General features: G+C 38.7%; 1 protein-coding gene across 1 annotated transcript in view; it reads left to right on the top strand.

The window, feature by feature from the left end:
- The window catches only part of USP37 (ubiquitin specific peptidase 37), a 111,030-nt gene that overhangs the window by 78,478 nt on the left and 9,823 nt on the right, over positions 1 to 22,729 (top strand). Inside the window, exons 15-20 of the mRNA XM_008058847.1 lie at positions 1,072 to 1,151; positions 3,926 to 4,090; positions 5,854 to 5,919; positions 8,640 to 8,781; positions 12,248 to 12,503; positions 19,178 to 19,344. Coding sequence (XP_008057038.1) covers positions 1,072 to 1,151; positions 3,926 to 4,090; positions 5,854 to 5,919; positions 8,640 to 8,781; positions 12,248 to 12,503; positions 19,178 to 19,344 — 876 coding nt within the window. The remainder of the gene's footprint in view (positions 1 to 1,071; positions 1,152 to 3,925; positions 4,091 to 5,853; positions 5,920 to 8,639; positions 8,782 to 12,247; positions 12,504 to 19,177; positions 19,345 to 22,729) is intronic.

Here is a 22,729-nt window from a genome sequence, read left to right as displayed (position 1 = left end):
AGAAGCAGTTTATTTGTAATGACATATGCTAAAATTTGGTAATGTGAATTAAAACTGTAGATGAAATATAAGTTGATATACTAAGATCTGAGCCACCAAGCTCAGCGTATGTATTCTTTATAATAGTGATCATCAGCTCTACCCATAGATAGATACTTTCTTTTTTAGTTTTAGTTTAATATTCCTGTTATCATCGTAGACCTTGAAGATTTTTCTTTGTACTTTATCTCTATTTTTGAAGGATTTCTTGTTTCAGTTTTCTCTAGGTAATAATATCAATTCCGGCCAGGCTCGGTGGCTCAGCCTGTAATCCCAGCACTTTGGGAGGCCGAGGTGAGTGGATTGCCTGAGCTCGCGGGTTCGAGACCCGCCTGGGCAACTTGGCAAGACCGCATCTCTACAATAAGTCATCAATTAGCCGGGCATGGTAGCGTGTGCCTGTAGTTCCAGCTACTTGGAAGGCTGAGGTGGAAGGATCGCTGGAGCCCAGCAGGTCGAGGCTGCAGTAGCCGGGAGCGGCCACTGCACTCCAGTCTGGGCGACAGAGTGAGACTCCAACTCAAAAATAATAATAATAATAATATCAATTCCAATCTTTGGTCTTTTTTAGAGCAGTTGTTCTTAGGGGCTGTCACCAGAAGATAGAGTTCCATTATAAGAAAGAGGTAGTGTTACACTTAACAGACCAGTAACTCTGCCTAACCTGAAGTTGGTCTTATCTCTGCATGGCCAAATACTAAAATCTGGCTATACTCTTGGCAGTGGTTCATGTGTGTCCATGGGGAAAAGGTTGAGAATCTGCTACTTTAGAATATAGTTACTTCATAAATTTAGGTGTTTACTTAGTAAAAAAGGAAATTAGGAATTCTGAAATAGGGCATGATAATATTATAAGTGTATTTTGAGAATTAGGTTTTAATTTGGATACAGCTTGTGGTTCCAGACAAAGAATATAAATTGCTCCAAAGCTGTTGTTCCACTGAACTAATCAGACTGGGGAAATGATTTGCATTTAATGGGTTAATGCTGATTTAAATTCATGCTTTATTTTTTTCTCTTGACTTTTCATAGGCAGAAGAACTTGAGTATTCCTGTGAGAAGTGTGGTGGGAAGTGTGCTCTTGTCAGGCACAAATTTAACAGGCTTCCCAGGTATATTTAATTGCTCTTCAGTTTTTCCTTTTAAAATACATACAAATATTACTTAGTAAGTAAAACTTATCAGAATAGATTGGTAAAGAAAGTCTCAAAGCTGAAATGTGCAGAGTGTAGAGAGTGGGAAACTAGCTTAAAGGGTCTTAAGAGTCCCAAGAAGATGACAATAGAAGATGAAGCTGGTGAGACTTTGGAATAATGATAGGAGCTAACTAGTAGATTTTAATTCAGTAATGTGTAACATTCAGTTATAATTTGTTTTCCTGGACTGGACATGGTGGCTCACACATGTAGTCCCTTCCCTTGGGAGGCCAAGGTGAAAAGATTGCTTGAGCCCTGAAGTTCAGGACAAGCCTGGACAACACAGTGAAAGTTCATCTCTACAAAAAAATTTTAAAAATAGCTGGGTGTTGTGGCACATGCCTATAATCCCAGCTATCCAGGAGAGTGAGGCAGAAGGATTGCCTGAGCCCAGAGTGTTGAGGCTGTGGTGAGCAGTGATTGTGCTGCTGCACTCCAGCCTGGGCAGCAGAGTGAGACCCCTAACACACACAAAATAAAATTGTTTTCCTATGTTGTGCTGTGGTCTCCCTCTGTTATTCATACCTTTAGTAAAAACTTGCTACAGACACATCCACATGAAAATAAAATAGGAAGAGTAATTTTTTGCAGTTTGTGCATTCCTTTCTTCAGAGGATCTTACAAGTTGGTAAATTTCCTGTAATCGTAAGATGAATTTTCTGACTTGGGAATGAAATTAACTTACATTGTATTAGTTCTGTATAAACAAACATAAAACCAAGCTAGTTCTAAAAAATTATAATGTGTTTACAGGACAGTTTTCCAAGAATAGATCTCAAACACAAACAAGGTTATTATTAACATTAAGTATTTATGTAGCACTTTGCTTGCAGAGTGCTTTACTTTCTTTTATTTGTAGCAGTATTATTATATTGACTACCGTCTGTATTTTTGACTTAAGAGACTTTGTCCTTTTCTATTTGTGAGTGTTTTGAGGCCAGGATGGTGGGAGGAAGAAATCTTAAAGCAAAGGATTGGTTGTAACCAGCTGTCACTAAGGAAGCAAGTACACAGTTAAAAAGACTGGTTTGACCTCCCAAGCTATATGTTTCTTCCCTTTCCCATTCTCTTGGTCTTTCAAGTGGGCGGAAAAATTAGTGAAGCGAATTTTTCTCCTGTTTTTTTCTGTTTTGTTTTGTTTTTTTCTGTGTTTTGTTTTGTTTTGTTTTTTTCTTGGTAGGTCACTTGTGTTAAAGGTTAATTTATTCCAGATTTAATGAATAGAAGCCTCTGTATGCTAAATTCTAATGATTAGTCTTGTTCTATTTTGTTCTTTTTAATATTCAAAGTCTTTCTTACTCTTGAAAGACCTGATATCTTTATCAAACTGTTAGGTGGCTTATCTTTGAAGACTAATGATTTTGACTTTCATTTTCCTGTTTCATATTACCTTTTATTTTGGTTAGGATTATTTGAATTTTAGTCAAAATATTTGATTTTAACATTAGTTTTCATTCACATCAACTGGGTCCTGATGTTCACTCACATTGTGAATTTGAAGGTCATGAATTCTAGTATGCTTTTAAAAATAGAAGTATAATCAATAACTTCAATTCGCAGAGTTTTGTTTGTGGCTTCTGTGATGAAGGTGTATATGGTAAAAAACAATTTTTCATAGATCAGACTTTTTTCTTAGCCTAGAACTGAAGTTAATTCCCTTAAGATTTTTTAAATGTTCTTGTGGGTTGAGAGATACATTTAATCTATTGAGCAGAGATTATGTTCTATTCAAGAGGTGAAAAGTTTATCGCAGAAGTAACCAAAAAGAATACACTGTTTTTTCTAAAGTGTTAAAAGCCTTTTCAGACCCTCATACTAGATTGAAAATTTTTGTACAACTGTTTTCTCGGTGGGAAAATTTTTTGTATTTATTCACTTTCTCATCAGGAAGTGCTGCTGAAATAAAATGATAATTCTTTTCAAAAATTATCTTGAAACTGGACACAGTGGCTCACGCCTGGCCTGTAATCCTAGCAGGAGGCCAATGCAGGAGGATTGCTTGAGGCCAGGAGTACAAGATCAGCCTGGGCAACATAACAAGACATCTCTACAGAAAAAAAAAAATCAACTGGGTGTGGCGGCACATGCTTGTAGTTTCAGCTACTTGAGAGACTGAGGTGGGAGGATCGGTTGAACCCAGGAGTTCAAGGTTGCGGTGTGCCATGATCATGCCACTGCACTCCAGCCTGGCAACAGAGCGAGGCACTATCTCTCAAAAAATTAAAACAGAAAGCATGTACCATCAAACATAAGGGCTGTGTAACATTTTAATTAATAAACATTTTATCAGCAGTGGTTATATAGCACGCATTTCCTTTTAAAATATATAACGATGAGGTAAATAATTTAAGGATTTAACCTAATATTAATACCAAATTTCAAAATTTAGCATTCTTCTCTACTGCTTTTTATTTATTTGTGTCTTTTTCTAGGAACAACACAAGTATTTTACTCAAACCACATTAATCTACCACTGTCCCTGTTTTGTTTTTATTTGTATGCTTAATACTAGCCCAGTGCTGGCATGTGACAAGTATCCAGTAAATGTTCTTTGATGTATCTTTAGTTTGGTCAGATGTGTTCTTTAAATCAAAAGTTGTGTAGCATGGTTGTTTAGAGTGATCTCTTAATGTATAAGAGCTATCTATGTTATGTATGAATTAATAAAGTCTTCATTTTCTGTTTTTCAGGGTCCTTATTCTTCATTTGAAACGATACAGCTTCAACGTGGCTCTCTCACTTAACAACAAGATTGGGCAGCAAGTCATCATTCCAAGATACCTGACCCTGTCATCTCATTGTACTGAAAATACAAAACCGCCTTTTACCCTCGGTTGGAGTGCACATATGGCAATGTAAGTCTTTAAGAGACAATGTATTTACATTCCCTTTTGGAATAGTAAGACTTTAGTATCCAGTCAAAAGAATGAATGAACTTGATAACATGACTCCAAGGTAAAAGCAGGCCAAAAAGGAAATTTTAATTTTCCTTTACTTTGGAATTTTAGTGTTAAATGACTGCCTGATTGAAGTAAAAAAACTTCTAAGTTCACCAGGTGCTTTTCATAATGAGGTGCTTTTTTAGGGAGTACTCTTACTCTTTGGACCACTAGAAGACAGTTTGAGATACTTTGAGAGTATAACTCAAACTTGGGTGATAAGAGTCATCTAGACATGAAAGATTCCAATTTCTGTGGCTTTTTTCCCCCTGGCAGATAAGATTTGAGAATCAGATTTTTTGTTTGAGTTGGAGAATTGGAGTCTCACTCCGTCACCCAGACTGGAGTGCAGTGGCACGGGCCACCCCAGCGTCGACCTGCTGGGCTCTGGTGATCCTTCCACCTCAGCCTTCCAAGTAGCCAGAACTACAGGCACGTGCTACCATGCCCAGCTAATTTTTTGATTTATTGTAGAAACAAGGTCTCACCATGTTGTCCAAGCTGGTCTGAACCCGTGGGCTCAGGCAGTCCTCTCACCTCAGCCTCCCAAAGTGCTGGGATTACAGGCTTGAGCCACCACGCCTGGCCAAGAATCGATTTTTTTTAACAAATGTTTCACTCAACTCTTTGAGACATGCAGATTTGAAAAACAGTGTACTAAGTGTTATACTGGCAATCCCAAAATGATTAGAACGTAAATGGCCTCTAGATAATTTTTAAGGAGAAAGGAAGTAACCTTTACTTTAGGTTTTGTTTCATCATACATGCTGGGGAAACCTTAGGACTTCTTTGAATGTTCCTTTTTTTCCTGCATACTTGCATTACTTTGGTGTCACATGCTATGTCATTCTTGTCTATATTCAAACACTAGTTTGGTAGAATCATAAAGTTCTAGAACATCAGAGATAAAAGAGATTTTAGAGATTTTGTCCAAATCCTTATTTTTATAGCGGCAATCCAAAGAAATTAAATGATTTTCCTAAAGTCATACAGTTAGTAACTGAAAGAGCCAGGTCTCATATAAGTTTACACTAAAGTCTTCAAAGGTCTGTTTATTAAAGCATGTGCCCAGAGAGTTTAACTGTTTCTGGTTTTTTATCTCTTATGACTTTTCTTTGGAATGAATGTTTTTGCTTAGTGCAAACTGCCCTCTGCTGGTAAAACTCTTAATCTTTCTGGCCGTAGTGCTATATTACACCAACGATGTAGGGTCTTTATGATCATAGACCTGAAACTTCAAGACTATGGACACATTCCTTAACTTGTCTGAAAGGAAAATATAATAGGGTGTTTGTGCGTGTTAAATGAGGTAATATATGTAGTATTCTTAATACAGTGCCTGACATCTAGTAAGTCCTCAATAAATGAGAGCTATTAGTATTTTATTGCTTAAAAATAAACTGAGACGAGGTAATTCTTCCCACGTTTTTTTCGCATGCATTACACTTGACTTAGTTTTCAGTGCTGTGTATTTAGATCATTGGATCATGGAAAGAGTAGAGATGGTATTTCATTTTCTCTTGTGGCTTCTGTTGCTAGTAATTTAAGAAATAGTGTAATTGTTTGCTCTTCAAGAGGACATATAAAGCATTAGAGTGCAGAATACTCATTTTATACGTTAAATATATATTTTTACTAATGCATTTGTATACATTATATATTTTTTAATTTTCTGATAGTTCTAGACCATTGAAAGCCTCCCACATGGTGAATTCCTGCATCACCAGCCCTTCTACACCTTCAAAGTGAGTGATATTTCTTGTGTACCCAAAATCTATATTTTTAAGGATTTGGCTTACCCTCATCTCCAAGATTGCGCCCCTTCCTTTTCTTAATTGTTTCTCTTTTTGCATGATAAGTGCTCTTTATTACCCATACTTTGACAATTTCCTGAATCTGTTTTAGAGCATAGCCACAGGTATAACTAATTTTTAAACAGTGATACAAATTTAGCTGATCGTCTCAATATTTTGTCTTAAAACTTTTTAAAACTTACCCTTTGTTAATATGTAATATTTTCATACTAAAACTCTAAAAATCGACTGATGTCAAAGAATTCTAGGGATTGAAAGGATAAAATAACTCTTGTTAGTCTAAAGTACCCTTCCTAAAAAGTAGACATGGAATCTTGAAACATATTTTTCCTTGTTGTTAGCCAGTCTGGGACTTCTTTGTCTTTGACACTAAATAGGAGGTATTTGAAAGGGAATAGGAAAAGAAGCAAGCACTGGAATGTAGCTGTTCTACAAATGCTTTATGTTTTTTGTTTAAAAACCAAACTTTATCCACGTATGGATAAATATATCTCCTTTCTTCTTTAAATATATCTTCTCTAAAATTTTGCTAGAGGAGTTCCTGATTGGACCATTCCAATTGATTCAGTTGTCATTTGACTTTAAAATTCACTCTTCCAAAAATTTGATGGCCCACTGTAGAGAAAAGACACTTTGTTGTTAAGGGCTTTTGGGGGTTTGATATAATCATAAATGATATTTGAGAACTGCTATTTTCTTTTCCTCCTGTTAATTATTTTTCAGTGCAATTAAAACCAGATGACTAACATGACTAGAAATCTGAAATGGTACCGATATGAATACTCTTGCCCGTTCTCAAGATACAAATGAGCAATACCACTTGGCTGCTTAGAAAGTGAGCAAGTGATGCATTTACAGGATGAATATTTTTCATTGCTACAGGCAAGCTGCCTTCTGTGAATATAGTAATTATTATTGGAATGCACTCTTTATGTACCAGATCACTATACCAGATCACTGTAGTTGCAAGAAAGAGATGGTTTCATTGGGCATCATTGTACTTTGGCATGGTCATCTGTTCTTCTACTGATATGAGAATTTGAGAGTATGTCAGTAATGGATGATTAATCCCTTTAAGACCTGTGATGCCGATCAAACTTAAAAGATTCTGAGTTGTGAACCAGAATACCATCGGTTCTTTTGCAACATCCTTTGTCACATCTGACCCTGGTGTAGTAGTAGCCAGGTGTCACCTTCCTTCAGCAAAGTATTTACCTGGATAAGTAAATTAATATGTTTAGGTTTGCTTGGTAAGCATGAAATCAGAAATGAAGAATTAAGATGGCTAATTGGCTATTTCTAAGTTATACTAAAAAACATTTTGAGCACATAATGGAAGGCTATTCAGGTGTTCAGGCTAGAGTGCAGTGATATCCTGGCTGTTCTCAGCCACAGACTACATTTGGGCTTATCACTGACCATTGCCGCTTTTCTTTGATCTACATTGCTATGCAATCTTCCTGATTTCCTCTGTGGCCTCTTGTTTCTTGGTGCCATTATTCTATATGTTTATTTACAGTTTTTACATTTAGGTTGATTGCGTTTTTCCAATTTTCATTTTTATATTTTTTTAGTATAGCATATGAATTTATGTTAACCTCCATTAAAGAAAGTTCTTGTTCTTTGACCTTTACCACTTTTTCCTTTAATTTATTTTCAGTTTACCTTGTAGACAACACAGTAACACCTTACTTATCTGATGTCATTAAAGAATATTTGATATTCTGCATAAATGATTTTTTTATATAACTGAAGCTTGCCTTTTTAAGCATTTTATCTTTAAAACATTTTAACTATTTGGATGAAAATTTTTCTAAAATATGTGCACTATTCTTTATATTCTTAAATAAAATAAAATACACTAAAGATAAATTAAGTCTACCTTAATGACTTAGAATCAGCATAAGTATCAGTTATTGCACTGTGTTTCAATATGATATTGCCCTCAGAGGCTCTTAATACAAGATAGTTTACTTTTAAATTTAAATGACTTATAGTTCCTTTTTGCCCTATTTGTGGTTATTCTCTCTCATTTCTTAGCTCTCATTTCTTGATGAACTTGCTACACTATTTTGTATACCATTTCCTGGGAAAGAAAGGGTCCTTGTAAGTGCATGGGCTTTGAAACTGCCTTCCTCGGAAGCCTTTTTTCTTACTTTGGAATCCCTGTGTTCTGGAAGGTAGAGGTTGCCAGAAGTCTGACCTACAGATAAGTGGATAAGTGGAATGTTACTGTTATTTTTTTAAGTGCATGGATCATAACTTAAGGGATAAAAAATTAGTCTTCATGCACTTTGTTGTCAAAAACATTTATTCATTGCTATGCCTGCATGAATTCAGTAGAGTACTTACTTCATACACAACAACAAATTTCATTGGGGTTGATCATTAAAAGCAAAAAGGCACAAAGTGATTGATTTACTGATGATATAAAATAGCATAAGACTTGTCCAGTATTCAAAGCATGCCTCTTTTGGAGTGGGGCAAAGGTAATGCTTAAATATACCTCTCTTGGTATATATCTTTTTTCTCTGTTGAATACTTTTCCATAAGGGAAAAGAATTTTGTTTTGGAATTTACACATCTAAAGAAAAACAATGACAAATGTTCATCAGACTTATATAGTTTTTTTTTTTTTTCTTAAATTACAGGAAATTCACCTTCAAATCCAAAAGCTCTTTGACTTTATGCCTTGATTCAGACAGTGAGGATGAGTTAAAACGCTCTGTGGCCCTCAGCCAGAGACTTTGTGAAATGGCAGGTAGTGAACAGCAACAGGAAGACCTGGAAAAAGTAAGTAGTTTTTTGTTATAACCTCTGAGAAAGATTTGTATAGCTCTTACTGTCCAAAAAAATGCTGCTTATAACCATCATCAGCAAACTTAATAAAAACACACAATAGATCATAAACGCAGTAACTCTTTTCAGACACTAGTTTCAAAAAGCATACTTTCTCTAGCTACAAAAACCAGTTTACAGATGGACCAAGGCTATTAAAAAATTAACCCTTTGTACTCAGATGTCCCCTGGGAGGGGACATAAATCTAGCAAACTACTCTGTTGTCCTCTGAAAGGAGACATAAAGAAATTGCCAGTGATTGTACAGGGTAAACTTATGCCAGCACCTATTTTTCAAAAATGCATGTTTTCTGTTTAAATTGCACAAGAAAGTAAATAAAGAGATGGAATATGTACTGAGGTAAATGTTAAAAAAAAAATCACCTGTCATTACGTAGAAAGAGAATGTCCTTCCACATAGTCTTCAAAAATTACATGTTAATGTAGGCGAAAGAAAACAAGACTGCATTGTCTGCTCGAATAGAAAAACACCAGATAAAAGATGTTCAAACAAATTACTATTGTACAACATGTCTCAGTGAACCCACAGTGCATGTTGGTAACTATTTCACGTTACCACACATTAGAAAAATACGAGATATAAAATTTTTATTTTAGTCGGGCTCAGTGGCTCAGCCTGTAATCCCGCACCTTGGGAGGCTGAGGTGAGTGGATTGCCTGAGCCCATGGGTTCGAGACCTGCCTGGGCAACTTGGTGAGACCTCATCTCTACAATAAATCAAAAAATTAGCTGGGCGTGGTAGTGCATGCCTGTAGTTCCGGCTACTTGGAAGGTTGAGGCGGAAGGATCGCCGGAGCCCAGCAGGTTGAGGCTGCAGTGGCCGGGAGCATGCCACTGCTCTCCAGTCTGGGCAACAGAGTGAGACTCCAACTCAAAAAAAAAAATTTTTTTTTTGGTCATAAGTTCCTTGATGTCCAAAATTCCAGTATAAGCCAATTATCATTGCAATAAAATAATTGGTTTCAATACTATACTATTTAATACAAAGTGATTCATTTTTCACTATTTTGTAAAAAAAAGTATGGTTGAATTGCTGGTATGTGATCCACAAGAAGTCTCCAAGTGCAAAGGGTTAAAGTTGTCTAGAAAATTTCTTTCTCAGCCAGTCACAATGGCTCCAGCCTGTAATCCCAGCACTTTGGGAGGCTGAGGTGAGGGGACTACCTGAGCCCATGAGTTCTAGAACAGCCTGGGCAACTTGGCGAGACATCATCTCTACAGTAAATCAAAACATTAGCTGGGCATGGTAGCACGTGCCTGTGGTTCCAGCTACTTGGAAGGCAGAGGCGGAAGATCACCTGAGCCCAGCAGGTCGACACTGGGGTGGCTGTGAGCGTGCCACTGCACTCCGGCCTGGGTGACAGAGTGATACTCCAACTCAAAGAGAAAATTGGCCAGGCGCTTTGGCTCAAGCCTGTAATCCCAGCACTTTGGGAGGCCGAGGTAAGAGGATTGCCTGAGCAAAAAGAAAATTACTTTCTTCTTTCAACCTTCAGAACTACTTTTACATATTGGTCCTCAAATAATTACTTGCTTTTTGGGGGGTAGCAATTGTTTATGTGAGAAAACTGCAGTAAGTGTTTTTCTTTTTTTTTTTTTGAGTTGGAGTCTCACTCTGTCGCCCAGACTGGAGTGCAGTGGCCGCTCCCAGCCACCGCAGCCTCGACCTGCTGGGCTCCGGCGATCCTTCCGCCTCAGCCTTCCGAGTAGCCGGAATTACAGGCAGGTGCTACCACGCCCGGCTGATTTTTTGATTTATTGTAGAGATGAGGTCTCGCTGCCCAGGCGGGTCTCGAACCCGCGGGCTCAGGCAATCCACTCACCTCAGCCTCCCAAAGGCGCGGGATTACAGGCGGAGCCACCGAGCCTGGCTTGCAGTAAGTGTTTTACATCAGCAGAGCAACAAGGTAGTCTAATTGTTTAAATTATGGATGTGAAGTTTTTTGTTTCTGTTTTTTTTTTTTTGAGTTGGGGTCTCACTCCATTGCCCAGGCTGGAGTGCAGTGGCATGCTCACGGCCACCTCAGCATTGACCTACTGGGCTCCAGCGATCCTTCCACCTCAGCCTTCCAAGTAGCTGGAACTACAGGCATGTGCTACCACGCCCGGCTAATTTTTTATTTATTGTAGAGACAAGGTCTCGCCAAGTTGCCCGCACTGGTCTTGAACCTGCAGACCCAGGCAATCCACTCGACTCAGCCTCCCAAAGTGCTAGGATTATAGGCTGAGCCACCAAGCCCAGCCGAATGTGAAGTATTAATGATAGTTAATACTTTGAAGATGTTAACTTTTCTAGGTATTTACATTATCTCATGCTACTGTTTTATTTTCAACCTTTTTGGTAAAATAATAGAACTATTTTAGTAGATTTTTTTTTTCTGTTTTCTGTCTTACCTTGTCTGTTTGTTTATGTCTGTCCAACTCCTGGGCTCAAGTGATCCTCCTGCCTCAGCCTTTCAAAGTGCTGAGATTACAGACATGAACCCTTGTGCCTGTCCCTCCTTTCTTACTTTAAAGCCAAAGGTAGTTTGTGGTTGCTTACCTTGAATGAGAAATGAGAGAAGTCAGAAAATCTCCCACAAGTAAAAGAAAACTTCAGAAAATACCTTCTGAATATTTACTTAATCTTGATATAGTTTTTAATTTTCTCATATATTATTATGGATAAGACCAGCTTATAGTTAATGATATAATTTAATAGTGTTAATGATAGATTATCATATTTACAGTAATATTTACAATATAATCCATGTATATCTGGAAGAAAGTAAACCAGAGATACTTAGAGTAATTATCTATGAGTTAAGTAATCTATTTTAGTGAATATATTTTATTTTTATGTGTTTTCCAAGTTTCTAAAAAATGTGCACTTATAATGAAGGATAATAATCATATATGCCTATGTAGTTATTATTTTTAAAATTAGGCTTGCCAAAGGGTTTATATATTGGTTATTGATTGTCAATAACTCAAAGCATTAAAAAAGGGAAACTTTTTAGAAATAAAGTTTCCATTTAACTCTAATTAAGATTGCTATATTTGAGACTGGGCACGGTGGCTCATGCCTATAATCCCTGCACTTTGGGAGGCCAGGGTAGGAGGATTGCCTTGAGCTTGCAGACCAGCCTGTGCAACGTGACGAGATCTCATCTCTACAATAAATCAAAAAATTAAAAAAAAAAAAAATAGCTGGGCATGGTGGCACGTGCCTGTAGTTCCAGCTAATTGGGAGGCTAAAGTGGAAGGATCACTTGAGCCTAGCAGATCAAGACTATTGTGGCCAGAAGCATGTCACTGCCCTCCAGCTTGGGTGATACAATGAGACTCCAACTCAAAAAAAAAAAATTGTTATATTTGTAGGCATTTTGATTTCTCATAAAAGTAACTCTTCTTCTTCAGGATACAAAATTATGCAAAATAGAGCCTGATAAGTCTGAATTGGAAAACTCAGGATTTGACAGAATGAGTGAGGAAGAACTTCTAGCTGCTGTCTTAGAGATAAGTAAGAGAGAAGCTTCACCGTCTCTGAGTCATGAAGATGATGACAAGCCAACAAGCAGTCCAGATACTGGATTTGCAGAAGATGATATTCAGGAAATGCCTGAAAATTCAGACACTGTAGAAACTGAGAAGCCCAAAACAATCACAGAGCCAGGTAGGTTTAATGAAGAGTAGAAATCTGTTAAAGCATAACTCTTCTAAAGAACAGGAGGTGAAGTGGATTTATATAACAGAACTGATCATATTTTCATGCCTTATTATAAAAAGCTTTTAAAACTTATATGTAAATATTGTGACTGGAACACAGATGCTAGGGGTAAAGTATGCCATATCCTTTTAGCTATACATCACAAGTAAAGTTAACATTCTTATGTGCAGCCGGTCTCGATGGCTCAGCCTGTAATCCCAGCGCTTTGGGAGGCCGAGGTGAGTGGATTGCCTGAGCCTATGGGTTTGAGACCCGCCCAGGCAACTTGGCGAGACCTCGTCTCTAAAATAAATAAAAAATTAGCCGGATATGGTAGCGCGTGCCTGTAGTTCCAACTACTTGGAAGACTGAGGCGGAAGGCTCGCCGGAGCCCAGCAGGTCGAGGCTGCAGTGGCAGGGAGTGTGCCACCGTACTCCAGTCTAGGTGACAGAATGAGACTCCAACTCAAAAAAAAAAAAATTCTTAATGTGCATTTAATAAATGTTTGTGTCAGTTTTGGGACACTTTTCTCACCACTGCTATCTCAGAAATTTATATAATTTCTTAATTTTTCTATTCATGAATTTGTACCAGGTTTTAATGTGTATATAATTCAAGTTCTCCACTCTTTCCATAATGCATTATCTTTTCTATGTTTATATGTATTTAGATGTACAGCTTACCATTATGTTACAGTTATCTACAGTATTCAGCACAGTAACATGTTGTACAAGTATGTAGCCTAGGAGCAATAGGCTATTTCATATTGACTAGGTGTGTAGTCAGCTCTACCACCTAGGCTTGTGTAAGTATACTCTGTGATGTTCACACAGCGATGAAATCACCTAACAATGCGTTTGTCAGAAGTATCCCTATTGTTAAGCAGCACGGGCTACATATAATGTAAAGTGCTACACCAATATAAAATTATTTTTGGTTCGTTATTTCTTTTTTTAAAAATATTTTATTCATCTTTGTTTATAATTTGGCAAAGCTGAGTTTCATGGCTAGCCAGTTATAATGATACAGGTTTTTTTGTTTGTTTTTTTTTTGAGTTGGAGTCTCACTCTGTCACTCAGACTGGAGTACAGTAGCTGCTCCCGGCCACCGTAGCCTCGACCTGCTGGGCTCCGGTGATCCTTCTGCCTCAGCCTTCCAAGTAGCTGGAACTACAGGCACACACTACCACACCCGGCTAATATTTTGATTTACTGTAGAGATGAGGTCTTGTCAAGTTGCTCAGGCGGGTCTCGAACCCACGGGCTCAGGCAATCCACTCACCTCAGCCTCCCAAAGCGCGGGATTACAGGCTGAGCCACCAAGACTGGCGATAGTTTTTTACTACATCCAGAATATTAGTTGATTCTTCAGCCATTTTTTTCTATATATTGGCAATCATTTGCCTCATTAATCAATCTGTAAGTACATATTTTTTGAGTATTTGTAGTATGTCCAGCAGTGCAGCAAGTAACACAAAAGAAGAGAGAAACATGGCTTATATCCTCACAGGATTTACAGTTTTGCTTGGGTGCCAGAATTAACAAATATTATCAATATTATTAAACATATAAAGGTGAAAATAATGTTAAGTCAAAAAATACAAAATAAATTCAAAGAAAAGTTAGTGTGGGCTCAGCATTCTGTTTATAACATTCTTGAAAAGGTGTTGATTATTTCACTCCATTTTCCACATGAGGAAACTGAAGAGTAGGAAGGCTAAGTGGCTTTTCACCATAGAAATTTAACTCCAAAGCTTATCTTTTTTCTGTTGCGTCATCATTAAGGAAAACTGGAAGTGATACTCATGGTGGTTTTCCAAAACTATGTGGGGTTGAAATAAACAGAGGGCATGTATCAGCAGTAGAAGCCTGGTGTGATCATGGTCATTATTTCTTAAACTGTCAATGGAAACGACAGAGCTGAGCCTCCTGGCCTTGCACTGTGGGTATTTTAAGATTTTTTTAGACGGCAAATTTTGACTATCTCTCGCTATGACCATTTCTAATTGTTATCTCTTGATAGCCCCAAGATCTAAAAATATGTATTGCTTATGAGTTTCAGGTACATCAAGCCTAGGATTTTGAGAATGAAGAGAATAATAGACTATCACAAAATTATTTTTTACATTCTTGTAGTCAGGGCGTCTTCAAGTTTGAATTATTTTGTGCACAAGTAAAATAAGACTTAGTATATCCTCCTTTAACTGGAAACAAAAAGCTGGCAGCTTTGGTATACTTTTTTCCCTCTTGATGGAAGTATCATTTTGCAGTCTCTTTCTCTTATTAAATTTTTAATTACTGCCCTTAGACATCACTGTTTAGCATTGGTGCTTTTTCCCTTCTTAATTTATTTCCCACTTTCTACTCTTTCAGTTCTTTGCTTAGTCATATGACTCCCTGAAATGAACAAAGAAAATTATTCTTGTGTACAGTTAATTCTGTATTATCTGTTCCAATGGAGAACATTGAGGTTATCAAAATAATTCATAATCATAGGTGATTTATGAATATAGCACCTTAGGGGAAGACAAACTTGTTTAGTATTTTATGTCCTACACCTTTTTTTTCTTTAGCTACCACATTCCATTGAATGTAGGCCAATTGTTGTCTTTCCTGTTTCTTTAACCTCACCATTCCATTCACCTTCTTACTAAAACTGAGAATAAAGACATTGCTTCTCTTAATATTTTTTTAACTTACGGAAAATATAAAGACAAAAGTTGAAAGATGAGTCTAATGAACCTTCCTCACCTCTTATATCCATCATCTAGTTTCAGTAATTATCAACAAAAAGCCAGTCTTGTTTCATTTGTGCCCAACCCATTTCTCTATCCTATTCCCTGAATTACTTAGAAATCAATCCCAGATATTATACCACTTCATCACTCCAGTGATCCTTCCGCTTCAGCCTTCCAAGTAGCTGGAATTATAGGCGCGCTCTACCACACCCAGCTAATTTTTTGATTTATTGTAGAGATGAGGTCTCACCCCCAGGCAGGTCTCGAACCTGCGGGCAATCCACTCACCTCAGCCTCCCAAGGCACAGGATTACAGGCTGAGCCACGGAGCCTCCCTTTTTTTTTTTTTTTGAGTAGAAGTCTCACTCTGTTGCCCAGGCTGGAATGCAGTGGTATGCTCACAGCCACCACAGCCTTGACCTGCTGGGCTCAGGTGGTCCTTCCATCTCAGCCTGCCAAGTAACTGGAACTGCAGGCACGTACCACCACACCCAGCTAATTTTTTTATTTATTGTGACGACAAGGTCTCACCATGTTGCACAGACAAGTCTTGAACCCATGGCCTCAGGCAATCCTCTCACCTCCACCTTCCAAAGTGCTGGAATTACAGGCATGAACCACCACACCCCGCTCCATCAACATTCTTAGACTCTTCAGCTTCCTCATAAATGATTCCTTTCAACAGTCTGTTTTCTCAATTTCTAATCTTGGGTCTTTTCTTCTATTCCATCTTGATTACTCACTTACAGAAATTATACCCTAAAATAGTAGCCTCAATTCCCAAATCTTCCTTCCACTTGAAATGTTCATCATTAGGTAGTTAACTTTGTATAATTTCAGCTCCAGATTTCCAGAAGAGATAATCTGATTGGTTGAGTCAAATAATTCATTCCCAGTACAGCAAGATAAGGTCAGAGGGATAGGCAGGATTGTGTAGGCTTTCAAGGTGCCCCTTCCAAGCCTCCAATATTTTGTGAACAGTTGGGATTTTTTATCAAATAAATTCTGTTTCTTTTCCCTTTTTTTTTTGAGTTGGGGTTTCACTCTGTCAGGGTAGAGTATAGTGACACAATCACAGCTCACTGCAGCCTGGACCTCCTGGGCTCAGGTGATCCTACCACCTCAGCCTTCTGAGTAACTGTGACTACAGGCATGTGATACCATGCCTAGCTAATTTTTTTTTTTTTTTGGTAGAGACAAGGTTTTACTATGTTGCCCAGGTTGGACATTTCTTTTTTTAATAAATATTTTAATAAACATTCAGAGGTTTTATGAGTCAGAGTCTCACTCTGTCACCCAGGCTGAAGTGCAGTGGAATGCTCACAGCCACTAAAGCCTCGACTTGCTGAACTCAGGTGATCCTTCCACTTCAGCCTTCCAAGTAGCTGGAACGACAGAGGTGTTCCACCACACCTGGCTGATTTTTTTATTTATTGTAGAGACGAGATCTTGCCATGTTTCCCAGGCTGGTCTCGCACCCCCGGGCTCAGGCAGTCCTCTTGCCTCAGCCTCCCAAAGTGCTGGGATTTTTTATCAAATAAATAAAAAAATCCCACCGTGCCTGGCTTAATATTCAGTTGTTTTTGTTTTTGAGGCAAAGTCTCACTCTGTCAACCAGGCTGGAATACAGAGGTACAATCACAGCTCCCGCCCAAGTAGTTGGGACTACAAACACATGCCACACTGCCCAGCTGATTTTAAATTTTCCTTTGTAGAGACAAGGTCTTGCTATGTTGCCTAGGCTAGTCTAAAATTACTGGGCTGAAGCAGTCCTCCCAGACTATAGTCATGTACCACCATGGCCCAGATAAAACTTTTTCTTTCTTTATTAAAATTTCTTTATTTATTATAGAGTTGTGAGGTATAAGTGAACATGTATTACATAAATAGACTGCATGCAGGTGTAGTTTGGGCTTCTAGGTGGCCCTCACTCCTCCTGGTAGTGGACCAGGTACCCTTTGTGTTGTCACGTATCCCCCATTCTCCCTCCCTCCCTCCCTTCCCTAACAGTGCCCAGTGACTGCCCATCCTACCCTTGTACTCATGCAACTAGTGATCAAGGCCCACTTATGAACGAGAACATGTAGTATTCAGTTTTTTGTTTCTATGATAATTTACTTCGAATGATGGTCTCCAGTTGCATCCAAGTTGCTTTGAAGGCCATGATTTTATTCCGCTTTATGGCTTCGTAATACTCCATCATGTTTATGTACCACATTTTCTTTATCCAGTTCAGTTTCAGTGGGCATCAGGGTTAGTTCCATGTTTTTGCTATTGTGAATAGTGCGGCAGTAAACATGCATGTACAGGTGTCTTTTTGGCAGACTGGCTAATTTTTTGTAGAGACAGGCTCTCACTGTGCTGCCCAAGCTGATCTCAAACTCCTGGACTCAAACAATCCTCCCACCTTGGCCTCCCAAAGTGCTGGGATTACAGGCATGAGCTACTGTGCCCAGCTAGTTAATTTTAATGATGAATATTCACTTAGCAATTAAAAATGATAACTAATTGCTGATTTCAAATCTAAAACCAAGCCGTAGAAAAGTACCCATTTAAAATGTGGTATTAAGGCCGGGCGCAGTGGCTCAAGTCTGTAATCCCAGTACTTTGGGAGGCTGAGGCAAGAGGATTGCCTAAGCCCAGGGGTTCGAGACCAACCTGGGCAACTTGGTGAGACCTCGTCTCTACAGTAAAAAAAAAAATTAGCCAGACATGGTAGCACACACCTGTAATTCCAGCTACTTGGAATTCTGAAGTGAAAGGATCGCCTGAGCCCAGCAAGTCGACGCTGAGGTGACTATAAGTGTGCCACTACACTCCAGCCTGGGTAACGACGTGAGACTCCAACTCAAAAAAAAAAATTATAAAATAAAATAAAATGCAGTATTAGGGTAGGTAAAAAGCATATACTAACTTAAAGCAATCTGTATAGCATGAATGTATAAAGATAATTCTCGCAGACCAGTTTTTTAGTTGAGGATTTTTACTTTGGTAAAGTGATATCATTTTTAAGAGTCCTCCCTAATCTTATCTGTATTAAAAGTTATACTGAAATGTTACTGCTCTCACAATTCAAATAGCCAGAACAAAATCATGACTATCCAGTTTATCCCAGCTAACCATGGTCTAGAAATTGAGATATAACAAAAAGAAAGAAAAGAAATTAAAGATTAACTTTTTTACCTCCCTAAATGAATGTTTTGAACATATACTGTATATTGCCAAACACTTGTACAGTACTTATTACTTTCTGCTTGGTTCTTTTGATATAGAATATATACTATGCTTATTTGATTATTAATATGAACACACATGCTCAACATACAGTGTTATAAATTGGAAAATCTCAATGTTAGCGTGATCATTTTGGCCTAATTCTTTTTTAATTTGCTCTAAACAATACTTTATTTCTAGTACTTGGTCAAATGACACTATGACCTATGATGACGGCTATTTGCTCTTCCCCATCTTTAACCATAGTATGTTTCACTGATGGTCAATTAAGTTTTATTGAACCATTACTGTAGAACATTTATTTTCAACCAAGGACCGTTTTTCCCCTCTGGAGTCATGTAGCAGTGTCTGTTATTTTTCATTATCACAACTGTGGAGGGTGGATGCTACTGGCATCCAGTAGGCAGAAGCTAGAGATGCTGCTAAATGTTCTACAATTCACAGGACAGACTCCTCCCTGCACTCCAACAACAACAAAAAAATGCCAGTAGCACTGAGGTTGAGTAACACTGATGTAAATTTAGTAAGATGAAATTATAAATCTCAAACAAATTATAGATGAGTTTAGGTATGGTAATTACTGTCTGAACAGTAGATGTCACTCTACTTTAGAAATTTCAGTTTATTAGAGAGAATTTTCCAAAATAATTTTATGTTCTGCTTTCTCAGATCCTGCCAGTTTTACTGAGATAACTAAAGACTGTGATGAGAATAAAGAAAACAAAACTCCAGAAGGATCTCAGGGAGAGGTTGATTGGCTTCAGCAGTATGACATGGAGCGTGAAAGGGAAGAGCAAGAGCTTCAGCAGGCATTGGCTCAGAGTCTTCAAGAGCAAGTAAGATATATTTATATTGCTACTTTGTTCATACCTATCTTTCCAAGAAATATTGTCATAATAAGTAACATGTGTTGAGCACTTACTATGTGTCAGACATTGTTCCAGGTAATTTGCATACAGTAAGTCATGGATCCACAAAAAAATATAATTGAGGCCTGCTTTGGCTTTGAAACAGGTACATAAGTAGTTTTTCTTTTTTGGAAAAATGCATTGTTAGTTACCTTCCATGACTATAGCTAATTGCATGCTAAAACAAGATAGGATATTGCAGATTATTCTTGGTCCAACTTTATTTTGCAAGGTGTAGAAACAGCCAGTATAAAACTGTGATTTTTATCAGTAATATTTTAAAACAATGTATTAGATTTGGTAATTTTCTTTCTTTTCTTTCTTTTCTTTTTTTTTTTTTTGAGTTGGAGTCTCACTCCTTCGCCCAGGCTGGAGTGCAGTGGCACACACGTTCATGGCCACCCCAGTGTCAACCTACTGGGTTCCAGCGATCCTTCCGCCTCAACCTCTGAGTAACCGGAACATCAGACGCGCGCTACCATGCCCAACTGTTTTTTATTTTATTATGGAGACAAGGTCTCGCCAAGTTGCCCAGGCTGGTCTCAAATCCCTGGACTCAGGAAGTCCACTCACCTCAACCTCCCAAAGTGCTGGGATTACAGGCCTAGCCACCAAACCCGGCCTAGATTTGGTAATTTTCTAATCCTTGCTTTTTATTTTTTTGAGTTGGGATCTCACTGTGTCATCCAGTCCGGAGTGTAGTGATATGATCACAGCTCACCAAAGCCTTGACCTCCTGGGCTCAGGTGATCCTTTTGTCTCAGCCTCACCATGCCCGGCTAGTATTTTTATTTTTTGTAGAGATATGGTCTCACTGTGTTGCCCTGTGTTGCCCAGGGTGGTCTTGAACTCTAGGCTCAAGCAGTCCTCCCATGTTAGCTTCCCATAATGGGATTATAGGCATGAACCACCGTGTCCAGCCCAAATTCTTTCTTTCAAATTATTTGAACATAATTTTCATAAATATTGTCTACAATCTAGTTTTCAGATTTTAGTAACAAAACATTCATCTGTTCTTTTCTTTATATAGTCATCTATTCTTCAGTGTTTACTTTATGCCAGTTGTTTTGCACTATGGCAGTCACCTGAAATGCCCTATAGGTGTTGTTTTTATGGCTGTCTGATCCTCTGTAATCCAAGTCATGTTAGTAAAATTTACCAAGACACCCTAGAATGAATAGGTAGTTTTAGTGCTTATTTGAGGACTGCTTTGGGTTAATCAGATAACAGATTAAGAAATGTATAATTTCTCTAGACCGGTGGTTCTTGGTCTTAACTGCACATTCAAATTGTCTGGAGAGCTTTACAAAATACTGATACATGGATTGTTCTACACCTCAGAAATTCTGATGTGATTGATCTAGGGTATGGTCTAGGCATCTGAATCTCTTTTTCTGTTAACCTGGATTTTTAAAAAACTTATCCTAGTGCTTCCCTGTGGGCAGCCAAGATTGAAAACTGCTGCTTTAAAACCATTTCAAACTGTTCTGTATCCTTTTATTTTTAAGGAATACTACTCTAACTATCTTATCGCGATATATGTATTTCGGGCTGGGCTCAGTGACTCACTCCTGTAATTCCAACTACTTGTAGGCCAAGGCAGGAGGGTTGCTTGAGCCCAGGAGTTCAAAGCCAGTCTGGGCAACATAGTGAGATCTTGTTTCTACAAAAAATTCAAAAAAAGCCAAGCAGGGTGGCTGGCGCCTGCAGTCCCACCTACTCAGGAGGCTAAGGCAGAAGGATCACCTGAGTCTAGAAGGTTGAGGCTGTGTATGAGCTGTGATTATGCCGCTGTACTTCAGCTTGGGCTACAGAGTGAGGCCCCAACTTAAAAATAAATAAATAACTAAAAGGACGTTTTTGTTTATTTGTTTTGAGTTAGAATGTCAGTTTGTCGCCCAGACTGGAGTGCCGTGGCCGCTCCCGGCCACCGCAGCCTCGACCTGCTGGGCTCATGTAATCCTTCTGCCTCAGCCTTCCAAGTAGCTGGAACTGCAGCCACATGCCACCATGTCCAGCTAACTTTTTGATTTATTGTAGAGATGAGGTCTTGCTAAGTTGCCCAGGCTGGTCTCGAACCTGTGGGCTCAAGCAATCCTCTCACTTCCACCTCCCAAAGTACTGGCATTACAGGTGTGAGCCACCGCATCTGACCAAAGGACATCTTTTTACCTTTCCGTTTCAGAGTAGACTTAAAAAGTATAAAATAGGGCCGGGCTCGGTGGCTCAGCCTGTAATCCCAGCACTTTGGGAGGCCGAGGTGAGTGGATTGCCTGAGCCCACGGGTTCGAGACTTGCCTGGGCAACTTGGCGAGACCTCATCTCTACAATAAATCAAGAATTAGCCAGGCGTGGTAGCACGTGCCTGTAGTTCCAGCTACTCGGAAGGCTGAGGCGGAAGGATCGCCAGAGCCCAGCAGTCGAGGCTGCGGTGGCTGGAAGCGGCCACTGCACTCCAGTCTGGGTGACAGAGTGGAACTCCAACTCAAAAAAAAAAAAAGTATAAAATAAATAATTTTAAAGTATAAAATGACCATCATTAAATTACTTTTTTTCTTTATTTATATGTCTTTTGGGATGAGGAGGGAAATTTTGTTAGAGTCAACATTCTCTTGTTCCCTTTTATAACTAAAATAGTCCTCTAGTTTGAGACATTTTCAGGAGATAATGGAGGTACAATTTTTTTCTAAGAGAAAAGCATATATCAGAAAAGTAACAGCCAATGGCATTTATTTAATGTTTACCAAACATCTACTATATGTCTTTCTTGATTTCTTTAGCAAGAATAAAAATAGAAACCTATGAATAATACCTTGTGGAAATGTTCATCTTCCTGTGATAGACTTAGGATGAGTGATATGATAGAGCTGGCTCACTGTAAGCTCAGGAGAGCCAGTTGTAGTCCCTCCTTCCCAACTTTGCATTCAGTGTCATGTGAGTAGCTTAAAATTGACCATAATGAGTGTACTTATTTATACCATGGAAATTGACAAATGCTGTAAATCGGGGAAAGAAAGACAGAAATTTGCTAAGTATCTACAATTTGCCAGACATTTTATACATATAAGAAGAAAGGGGCCGGGCTCAGTGGCTCAGCCTATAATCCCGCGCCTTTGGGAGGCTGAGGTGAGTGGACTGCCTGAGCCCGCGGGTTCGAGACCCGCCTGGGCAGCGAGACCTCATCTCTACAATAAATAAATAAAAAAAAAAATCAGCCGGGCGTGGTAGCGCATGCCTGTATTTCGGCTACTCCGAAGGCTGAGGAGGAAGGATCGCCGGAGCCCAGCAGGCGAGGCTGTGGTGGCCGGGTGCG

Source organism: Carlito syrichta, unplaced genomic scaffold (genome assembly GCF_000164805.1).
Source record: "Carlito syrichta isolate Samal-C Ts95f unplaced genomic scaffold, Tarsius_syrichta-2.0.1 Scaffold303646, whole genome shotgun sequence".
Classification (NCBI taxonomy): domain Eukaryota; kingdom Metazoa; phylum Chordata; class Mammalia; order Primates; family Tarsiidae; genus Carlito; species Carlito syrichta.
The sequence above is the reverse complement of the archived record's forward strand: the minus strand, read 5'-3'. Positions and strand labels throughout refer to the sequence as shown.